General features: G+C 44.0%; 2 protein-coding genes across 3 annotated transcripts; one reads left to right on the forward strand and one right to left on the reverse strand.

Moving 5' to 3' along the window:
* Positions 1 to 1665: 1665 nt before the first annotated feature.
* On the forward strand, positions 1666 to 3606 carry LOC116211043 (the record flags this gene model as incomplete). The annotated part of the gene is given in 6 exon segments (XM_031545238.1): positions 1666 to 1945; positions 2278 to 2525; positions 2627 to 2660; positions 2757 to 2942; positions 2945 to 3245; positions 3369 to 3606. Coding segments are annotated over 6 exon segments (1287 nt in total), but the record flags the coding sequence as incomplete, so codon positions are not given.
* Positions 3607 to 3740: 134 nt separating this feature from the next.
* Positions 3741 to 10198, reverse strand: LOC116211012 (ATPase 10, plasma membrane-type). 2 transcript variants are annotated; one of them, XM_031545198.1, is made up of 22 exons: positions 10014 to 10197; positions 9171 to 9251; positions 8957 to 9076; positions 8753 to 8851; positions 8516 to 8653; positions 8291 to 8425; positions 7896 to 8075; positions 7598 to 7804; positions 7389 to 7508; positions 7164 to 7283; positions 6941 to 7063; positions 6747 to 6851; positions 6518 to 6662; positions 6253 to 6414; positions 5921 to 6159; positions 5803 to 5835; positions 5626 to 5707; positions 5352 to 5512; positions 5088 to 5261; positions 4643 to 4825; positions 4318 to 4484; positions 3741 to 4205 (listed from the first exon to the last, which is right to left on the reverse strand). In XM_031545198.1, the coding sequence occupies exons 2-22, from the start codon at positions 9234 to 9236 to the stop codon at positions 4109 to 4111; spliced, it is 2856 nt and encodes a 951-aa protein (XP_031401058.1). In that variant the 5' UTR covers positions 9237 to 9251; positions 10014 to 10197; the 3' UTR covers positions 3741 to 4108. The 2 variants fall into 2 exon arrangements, with proteins under 2 accessions (XP_031401058.1, XP_031401057.1); XM_031545197.1 differs by having other exon boundaries at positions 5088 to 5512; positions 10014 to 10198.
* Positions 10199 to 10722: the final 524 nt, after the last annotated feature.

Raw genomic sequence — 10722 nt, forward strand, 5'->3', positions numbered from 1 at the left:
GAATAAGAAACGAGAACAACCAATCATATGTCTAAAGGCTCTAGTGTTAATAATCCACGTCTCATTGCAAGATATGAAATCAAAATGATTACCGGTCTGGTTTTCACCCTCCTCATCAGGCCCGATCAGACTCAGCAATCGTTGTATCTGCCCTTCAGAGAAAGGTAAAGCTGGAGACAACTGGTTCCCCCTCTGTACTGCGTTTGCTTGATTGAAACCGCCTGTAGACTTCTTCCCATGAAAGCCGTGTTGCCTCTTACTAGAAAATCATTTTGATCCTTTCGAGCCACCCACTTTATACTGACTGTCCCAGCCACTAGAGCTTTGATGTCCATCCGGGTTTGTTGGACATCCATTCAGCTTGAAACAGGTGCTCTTTGTGTGCCCAATCCGATTACAGTAGTCGCACTGAGGTCTGGTTCCACTTTGCTGTGCTACATGTCTGTTATCATCCGCTGCTTTTACTGCAAATGCAGTAGTTTGCTATCCTTTGGGAACGAGCTATGGCTCTTTGTCATTCCTCCTGACAAACCATCTGATAAACACGGTTAATATTAGGGAAAGGATCCATGCTTAATATGTTAGAACGAACCGTAGCAAACTCAGGATTTAATCCCATGAGAAACTGATAAGCTTTCTCCCTCTCTCTTTGCCCCAGTCGGTTCTGAGCTGCCCCACAAACACACGCATAGGAGCAGGTAACAGACTCCATGAGATTATCCAGTTCATCCCAAAGCCCCTTAAGAGACCCATAATACTCAGCCACTAGCTTCCCTTCCTGTCGAGATCCATATATCTTGTTCTTTAGTTGGTAAATCCGTGTCTCTTTTCCCTGAGAAAAACATTGCCTCAAATCTTCCCAGAGAATCTGTGCATTCTCAATGCAAGTTATGTTGGGTTGCAAATCTTTCTCCAACGAGTTTACTATCCACGTAACCACCAGAGAATTCGCCATCACCCACAGTGGCTTGTTGGGGTCACCATCTGCAGGTTTGGGTAAAGTTCCATCGATAAAACCTACTTTGTTCTTCGCACGGAGTGTAAGGTTACACCAATGAAGCTGCAGTCGCTGCTGGAAGAGGGGTAGCCACGCCCTGGCTATTTCCTGCAGAAGGGAGGGCAGCTGGGATTGCATTTCCTCCTGACATGATTGAACAGGGAGTCGGCTAATTGATTTGCCGAGAAAGAGAATGTGATTGTGATTTAACTACACGGTCCTCAAACCTTCCGCTCTGATACCATGATAGGAAGAAAGTGCTGAATTATTCTGCTGAACATTCGGTGTCAATTCATTCATCAGGGAAGACCCTTATATGATCAATTACATCCAGCTGAAAGAAGAAAGTCCTAGGAATATAAGGAAACATATGATATCTAGCCTAACATAAAAAAGCTATACTGAAATACAAGATATCAAGATAATGTACAACTGTAATACAATGGAACCCAACAGGAACTGCGGGCGGTTTCATGACGAAAAGATTCTTGTCTTGTCCACTATAAAAATCACCCACCCCTCCGGCTTCTTCTTCTTCTTCTTACTCATCAGCAGCTGTTGCTTCAAGAAACGGAGCAATATCTTCAAGCATCACCACCGCCATGGCCAAAAGTTAACAAGAACAGCTTGCCCCTAGCAATGGGGACTACCCCTTATCCTTCCGGTAACTTACCGTGAACCCAGCAAATAAGGGTCCCGGGGACTTGTTCAATTACAGGGTACGGTGCAATGTCCGAAGCGGGGCCAAGCTCCTTAAGAGCTTCGGGGAGGGCCTGCTGACCACCGTGGCGTCTGACCACAGGTGGGTCATTGTGGTGTCGATCATAATGAGGAAGGTTCTTGGTGTCTTCAGGAAGCCCACGGAATGGACCAGCTTTTTGGTGGAGTTCTTCCTTGACCTCCTTCCCAGCAATGGCAGCCTCTTCCGGTTTCTCCTCAATTTCGCCTGCGGGTGAGTTTCATGCAGCTTCCCAAAAAACCGAACTTTGCTGAGTCCAGCAGCTGCCACACCAGCTGGTCATGGTTTCTCGATAAGTCGATACGGTATTAGAGCATGCTCCCAGTGTTTGTAGCGCAATGAGTAAATTATATAGATGAGGAAATTGCTTGCAATGAAGTTCATTGTTGGTGCCTAGCCTTGCTCGTTAGGGACTTTACTTTTCAGGTTTCCGACCGTGCAGTAGTTGGTACTGTTATTAGAGGGTGAAGCTGGTTCAAATTAGTTACATGTTTCTTTCAGATTTTAATGCTTTATAGTGTTTGTGACAATTGTGTGGAAGCAGGAAAAGTGGTAATCCCGCAGAGGGGTTCAGAGACTTTCATCAGCATGATTGGGCACTTAGATGGGCGGAAAGATCTTTTTGAGTGCAAGAACCCAATGGAAGATTGCACTGATTTAGTATCTCTGGGGAAGATTGCGAAAGGAGAATTGGGTAATCGGGTTCTCATGGACCTCATTATCATGGCCTCAGCGCTCGCTTACGAGAACTCAAAAGTCATTCAGAATGTTGTAACTCTTCACTGGAAGGCATGCCCAATTCTACATATCCTACCTTGCAGTCTGCTTAAATTATTATTTTTTTTTTTGGGATTGCTATATTTTACGGTTCTAACGTTTGATGGTTGCAGAGGCATTTGGTTCATTTTTATGACTGCTGAAATGGTAAGGGAATGACCAGTGAAACTTTTCGTATTGAATATACAGTAAGTACCAGGTCCTGGTTATTTTCCGTTTATCATCTGGAAAATGGCCTGATAGATTACCAAAAGGAAAGGGCAACTCAAGTGTTCATAATGTGCGATAAGCCCGAAGATGCAAACTTGATATTGATCAGCTTCAGGGGAACTGAACCGTTCGAGGACTGTGATTGGAGTACCGACTTTGACTACTCGTGATTTGAGATCCCAAAAATGGGAAAGGTCCACATGGGATTCCTCGAAGCCTTTAGTTTGTTGTCACAGGGCATAGCCTTGGTGGGGCTCTAGCAATATTATTCCCGATAGCTCTGGAATTTCCCAAGGAGGTGGAGGTAATGCAGAGGTTGTTGGTTGTCTATACATTCGGGCAACCTCGGGTCGGGGACAGGCAGCTTTGGAGGTTCATGGAGCCTCGTCTAGATTTTCCCAAACCGAGATACTTTAGGGTCATGTATTGTAATGACCTTGTCCCGAGATTGCCATATGATGACAAGACATTCTTGTACAAGCATTTTGGCATGTGCCTCTACTTCCGAATCTTTGAACCAAAGCGGTTCTGTAACATTAATGGTTGATAACATCAATTGTGGATGTACTCATGAGGGGTCTTTTCATTGTAACCAAACATTTTTATGGGACTCACTAATTGATTGATATGTGCATGTGCAAAGATATCGGAGAAGGAACCCAACAAGAACTTAAGCCTGAGTCATGCGGTTGCCATACATCTGAACGCAGTCTGGGAGTTGGTTCGAGGCTTAGCTATGGGTTATCTGTACGGGCCAGAGTACAAAGAAGGGTGATTCTTGATATTGTTCAGAGTATTTGGAGTCTTTCTTCTAGGAATTTCTGCACATTGCCCCACGAATTACATTGACTCCATCAGGCTCGGGAAGGAGTCCAGAAGATAGATCTCCTCTTTCTGAAGATACGTATGAATTCAGCTCTATTCGGGTTTTTCCTTTTGGTTCCTTATGTTGGCTTTTACATGAGTTCCCTCTCAATGTATTTCGATTAATACTGAAATCTGTGATTTCTGAAGCAATAAGATGGAATTCGATCAAGTACTTTTATTACCCTCGGAGTTTCCTAAATTACATAAATACCTCTCAGATCAATCGGAACAAGAATTTTTCCCAAGCTCAAAATTCGATAGTCTGCTCTCTATCCAAAAAAAATTGCAATACAGATTGAGGAATGTAAACAAGTACATAGAAATGTAACTGGGTTTGGCAGGAGATTTTTGTCTGGACACTTGCCTGATCGATCTTTGATGCCGCGAAAATCGGGAAACGTTTCCCCAAGCTCTTCTACAACAAAGATCGCAATCCTTTTTTGAATGAAACTGACTGATCAAGTGCTCTGAGGTTTTCCATCATTCGGAAACCGAAAACTGCACTATCTGCAACTTCTTCAAACCGTGTGAGCTGATTGGATCACATTCAGGTCCAAGTTCTTGAGCCTTGCAATCGACTCAACATGTCCTCTCAGAGTGTGTATTTCCCCAAGCCTGCAACAGCAGAGTTTGCTTTTAGCCTAATGATATGTGTGCACAGAAGCTGCGCGAATGAACACCCGATTGAGAATTGAACTTGATGAGTTAAAGGAGATGCAATTAGAACCTGGCGATTTCTGCACGACGGAGGGCCTGTTCAGCGATGAGAGAAGATCGAGATCGGCGCCCATTGAACTCCTCGAGACCAGGCAAACCTTGCAAGCTTCTCTGAGAAATAGCCCATTGAGCAGCCCGATCATCCTTGCCGTAATCTTTCTTGGAAGTAAACGCCGTCTGTTGTCCACAAAAGCAAGCACAGAAATTAGAGCAGAAAAGGACTGAGAGTATATACTCCAGCAAATAGATCCCTGTATAGTTTTGCAGCATGGTCTAGTTATCTACTGATAAAGACCCGGTTGAGTCATTTTGCGATAAGGATATATTGTGCTTACCTTCCTATCAAACAAGAGGTTCCATGCTTCTCCGCTGAGCGCATATCGGACTATGAACTTGATGATATCGAGTGGGACATAGAAGACTAGACTGTAGAGCCAGATGACACCGGCCCATCCCCATCCAATGCCGCTGATGTAGGCGAAGCTGATATGTGCGTAGACAGCAATCAAGGTTGCCACCTAGATGTCAGGGCAGCAGGAAATCATTTTAGTCTGAACAAAAGATGAAAACTTGACTATGACTATGACTACTCTCTGATGGGTAAGTTACAGATCTTCTACGAGGTTCGCTTTCAGTTGTATGATGGATTGGTTTCTTGTTTTCTTGTATGAAAGATGCAGCTGAATTCCTTTACTGTTCTGAGGTTGAATCGGGCAGTTATTACCCTATTCTATGTGTTATCAGAGAAACGAAAACATTAAAAACAGAGCAGTTTTTTACCAGTTGAGCCACCACGAAAGCACACATCAAGAGGACACCAGGTCGCTCGACAAATGACCAGCTCTGGCTTCGGGTGACAAATATGAGTGCCTGACTGATGATACTGACTTGGAGATATACAGCAGAGGAGACCTCCTCGGAGTTGTTCGATAGGGATTTCACACCGAAATGGTCCTGAATGGAAAGAGCCATAGAATCTTCCGTTACATTTTCCCAAAGAAATGATCCTTCAGAGAAAGGGACACGTGGTTTTAGGTTCTTTACCTCAAAAAATGTCGTGTCGATCACAACCCAGTAGAAGAGCACGGTGATTAGAGCTAGATAGGTCCCGATGACGACTCCTGTAGCGAAAATCTCGTTGAGCTTCCAGCTGTCGGGCCTGGGGGATGGTTTAACTCGATCCTTTGAGATGGTCATGATGGTACCTGAGATAGATCCACACAAAGCTTTCGGTGAATTTCAGTTTGCTTGCCCTCCAAGAGAATCATCAATGGATGCGACAAAGGTGAAACACTGGAAGCATTTTGGGCCCACATACCGTCGTTTAAGATTGCTATGATCAGAACCATGAAAGGCGGAAAGTCATATTCCCATATCAAGGCCAAGAGGACGAAACCGAGCTGTGGGAGACAGTAAGTCAGCCTTCAGTATTTGGAAGAAACACCTAAAATACTGCTTTTATACTTGAAAAATACGAATCTCCTGGGATACTCACCACAATACGAATTGTTATGGAGACAGCATATATCTGCATAATTTTGTGCATTCTCAGGTCAGTCTCATCATCTCACAACTTACAATAAAAAAGCCGGAAAAAGGGTGCAGAAATTTACTGTATAATTCTTCATCCTCTGGAATATGGCTCGGCTAGTTAAGACAGCGCTAACAATCACGCTTAGCCCAGGCTCAGTCAAAACCAAGTCAGAGGCACTCCTTGCAGCATCAGTAGCATCTGCAACTGCAATCCCAATATCAGCCTTCTTGAGAGCAGGTGCATCGTTCACACCATCTCCAGTCATCCCGACCACATGCTTCTTCTCCTGCAGAATCTTCACGATATCGTACTTGTGCTCTAGAGATTGAAACTGAAAATATTAGTCCTCCGAAATATATAAATTGATATTTTTCTGGTTGCGTATGTATTTGTTTATATGTACTCATGTACCTGGGAAGACTCCAGCGAACCCGTCTGCCTTCTCAATGAGCTCGTCGACAGGGAGAGCTTCATGCTCCTCTCTTTCACGCCCCAACAGGGATGACGAGGGATACATGTTCGTTCCCATCCCAAGCCGTCGCCCCGTCTCCTTTGCAATTGCCAACTGATCACCTACATTCCATTTCCATGTATTGATGGTAAACTCCTTAATTTTATCAATTTTAAGGAATCGCAATGAACTGTTTTGATGATGTTTGCTTCGGTGACAAATTACCTGTGATCATCTTGACGTTGACTCCCAGATTAAGTGCTCGGCGGATGGTCTCAGCACTGTCATGTCTTGGTGGATCAAAGAGAGGCAACAGTCCGCAGAACATCCAAGGACCTCCAGGACTCTCCTTACTCTTCTCTGGAACTTCCTGCAGCAATGAAACCAGTCCTTGTTTAATACTTGGACCAACTGAAAAGATGGACTAGAAATCGAGAAAGATTTCAAGTTACACCTGAAGAGCAACTGCAAGAGACCGCAGGCCACGCTCGGCGAACTTGTCAATGATCGCATGGACTTTCCCCTTGATCTCGTCTTTCTCTATGCACATGTTCAGGATCTGATCGATAGAAACCGACAGATTAGCAAAAGAGAAAGTTGAGATTTAGATCATCTTGTTGAGCTTATCTTCGTCGAGAATCCACGTACCTGTTCAGGGGCACCCTTGCTAGCACGGTACCAGTTACCATCGGCATCAATGTAAGTGATCGCTGTACGCTTGTCCACTGGGTTGAATGGCAGGAAATGCACCTCTTTGATGTTCGCACGAGCCTGTAACAGAGGATTTCCTTCATTTTCTTTCCATACATAAATGTAAGGAGCCGTGAATATTTGTTTTCCTGAATTATGTATTGCTCGTAAAATCTGTTACCTCCTTTGGATCTGCAAGCATGTTCACGATCGCAGCATCAATAGCGTCCTGGTTCTCGAGTCGGGATGCTCTCGCCGCCAAGAGGACAACCATGTCCTTGTCCATATCTTTGTGGAAAACCTAAGAAGATCGTTGTAACATAACTTAGGCTCACCTGGTAAAGCTTTCTCGTAAAACACAATCGCTGTGAAGTCAGTTGATTCTTGCAAAATGAAGCTGCTGTACCTCGATGAGATTTCTATCAACCGTAAGGCGGTTCAGGGTCAGGGTCCCGGTCTTGTCACTGCAGAGGACGTCCATTCCTGCCATTTCCTCGATCGCAGTCATCCTCTTGGTAATGGCACCCTTCACAGCAAAAGGAAATGGTTCAAATTTCCAAAACACAATTTTTTTTTCTAATCTTCTCTCATATGGACCGATGTATTGTTTGGAACCTGTTGGGACAGCCGGTGAGAACCAATAGCCAGGGTGACAGATAACACAGTTGGCATAGCAATCGGGATTCCTCCGATCAAGAGGACAAGGAGGTTGTTGATTCCATCTCTGTATGATCTGTGTTGGATCGGGTACATCACGATGATCTCAAGAACCATTCCAACCGCGATTGAGCAGATGCAGAAGTTCCCAATAGAAGTCAGAACCTGCACGAGTTTAAGAAAGCTTGTCAGAAGTTGTAGAACTTTTACAAGCTCACAAGGCGGACTTCAGGATTTCAAGTTTCTTGAGTATTACCTGCTGGAAATGTCCGACGACTATAGTGGAGTCGACCAAGTGTGCAGCTTTTCCGAAGAATGTGTTGACTCCAGTAGCTATGACTACAGCTTCTATCTCTCCATGCTTGCAAGTTGAGCCCGAGAAGACTTCATCACCAGTCCTCCTGGTCACCGGAAGAGATTCTCCTGTGAGAGATGACTGCACGTTTGGATCTTACTTGTGAGCAACTTTAACAAGTCCATTAATTGTTTCGAAAGTAAACATAAACCCGACAATTCAGAGAAGCAACAAGCAGATCATAAGAAAGTCCTAAGTGCTCTGGTAACTGGGTAACGCATGTCGGTTTTCCTTATGCTCTGGTCATGGCTATCAAGCATGGTCTAACAGTAACCGATAAACTGAACTTTACTTGCCTGGTCGATCTTCAGAGGGTCTCCTTCGAGAAGTCGGGCATCTGCTGGGATGATGTCTCCGAGCTTAATGCTGATAACGTCACCAGGTACTAAGACGGATGCATCCATCTCTTGCCATTGTCCATCTCGAAGAACCTGTGCAGCCAGAACATTATCCTCGTTGTTGCCATGAATTGATTTAACCGATGAAAGAGTCGCAAAGATCTAGGTTCAACGTTCAAGTACCTTTGTTTTGGGAGCTAGACGGGCCATGAGTGCTGCTGCTGCATTACCTGCATTGTTCTCCTCAATGAAACTGATCGTTGAGTTGATTAGAAGCAGGCAAAGAATACCCACGAAATCTTGCCAGTCAGGACCTTCGTCCTGAAACACACAAAGCATGAATTATACTTATCAGCATATCGTTAAGTGCAGATGTGATATTTCCTTTTTAGTAAGTCCATGAAAACGGCAAGTGCTTACTCCCCCATTGGCAAGAGCAATAGCCATGATTGCTGCTGCCTCCATGACCCATGACAGGGGATTCCACATAAATCCGAGAAACTTCAAGAACTTGTTCTCCTGTATACAGAAAAATTCTTAAAAAGTTACGGATTGAATTGAAAACAGCTTCATTTGATCAGTTAACCTTTTGTTTCCCCCAAATTTTTTATTCCATAATCTTACCGGCTTCTCTTCAAGCTTGTTCAGGCCAAAAATTTGCACCCTTGCCTCAGCATCTTCAGAAGAGAGACCTTGTCGGGTCGTTCTCAGCTGCTCGAAGACTTCGTCTAGGGGTAAGCGCTCCTGTTCAATAGTTGTCGGGAGAACTTTTATCAATATATTGTGCACATTCGAGAACGCAATGGATTGTAAGCAACGGTTTTCTGGCAAACATTACCAAATCAATATTATCACGGTTGAAGTTCTCGGGGTCGAGCAGCGGCTTGTCCAATTCTTCTGCCATTCTTCAACCTCCAACCTGTATCCAAATTCGAGTTTTACGTCAAGCTTCTTCTGGTAATCGATGTTTGTGTGATATAGTAGACAAACTATGAGAAAGCTAATCTTAATACATTTTCAGAAACTATATCACCTTATCAAATTTTCTGCTACTTATATATGTTCCCAAAAAAAAAAAGGCGCAATCGTACTTATTCACTTATCCCCTATAACTCTTTAACTAGTTCAGGATCTGCTCCATCGGTTGAATTCAGTTCGAACGCTGTCACTTCAAAGCGACTAGAATAGAAAATCGACAAATCCTACGAGATCTCAAAGCAGAGGACCGCTTTCTGGCAAGAAAGAGACAATGCCAGGAAGAAAAAAAATCCTATGTAAGGCGATGGGATCGATATACATCTCGGTAAAAATGCAGGGCCAGGTCTAATCTTTCGTTATACTTTTACTTCCAGAGCTGGTGAAAACCCCACTTCGAGGACTATGCGAACGATCAGATGAAACGAATAAAAAGCTGAACTGAAATGCTAGAACTTCCTCGATAATAATGAACTGATCAGATCATCGGCAGACATTTTCCTAGAAATGCAGATAAAGATCCAATTCCCATCACAAGGCTCTGGCTAACTAACAGCAACAAAACACATCGAGCAGACTAAAAGTAAACCCCAAACTAAACCCAGTTCCTAACACAACACCCCGTCTCAAAAAGTTCGAAACAGAGCATCCAATCTAATCCAACCTATCGAGATCGCAGAGAGCTAGAGAGACCGGAAGCACGTACCCTCGGGACACCGGATTATCCGAGTGATAGGATGAGGAAGTGCGTTTCCGTTTCCCTCCCCAACTGTCCCAACCTCACTCTTTAAGGCAGTGTGAGGTGGGAGGCTGCTGCTGTAGTAGAAGTAGAAGGGGCAGTGAGAGGAGAGGAGGGGGAAGTGCGGCTGGATTCTGCCCAAAAAGTGATTGCTTATAAATCCATACATTTTCGAGGGGGCCAAAGGCTGGCTGAGAATGACTGGAGATTTGGTGTGGCTGACTGGTTGTTGGATGTGAAACAAGAAGAAGATGAAGCTGCAGTTCGTGTTTGATGCTCCCATTTCATTTCGCCGGTTACCCATTTCTTGAATTTCCTTATATTTTATTGTTATTGTTATTTTATTGGAGGGTGGGTTAATTGCAGAAGAAGAAGAAGAAGAAGAAGAAGAAGAACAAGAAGAAGAAGAAAGACCGTTGAAGGCCAACTACCTTTCAAAACTTACCCTTCTGTTCTGTCTCAGTCCTAAACCTAATGTTCCCGCCAAGTGACAACCGCCAGCGTGATGTTGGGTGCCAAAAACGACACGTCGCTTATCCGTTCCCATATCCTCCTTTTTTTTTGGGATTTCCCCTTTTTCCATTTAAAAAAAAAATTATTTGTCAAATAGCACATAGTGGTCCCTGAACTTTGGGGGTTCTTTGGTTAGTCCCATACTGACTGTTTCCGTTTTTCT

This window comes from Punica granatum, chromosome 6 (genome assembly GCF_007655135.1).
Source record: "Punica granatum isolate Tunisia-2019 chromosome 6, ASM765513v2, whole genome shotgun sequence".
In the NCBI taxonomy this organism is placed as follows: Eukaryota; Viridiplantae; Streptophyta; class Magnoliopsida; order Myrtales; family Lythraceae; genus Punica; species Punica granatum.

Coding starts and splice junctions, on each gene's coding strand:
- LOC116211012 (XM_031545197.1), bottom strand. CDS start 9,236: ATGGCAGAAGAATTGGACAAGCCGCTGCTCGACCCCGAGAACTTCAAC. Junction 8,426..8,515: donor GTCTAGCTCCCAAAACAAAG/GTACTTGAACGT, acceptor CTGGCTGCACAG/GTTCTTCGAGATGGACAATG. Junction 5,513..5,625: donor CATAGCAATCTTAAACGACG/GTATGTGGGCCC, acceptor GATCTATCTCAG/GTACCATCATGACCATCTCA.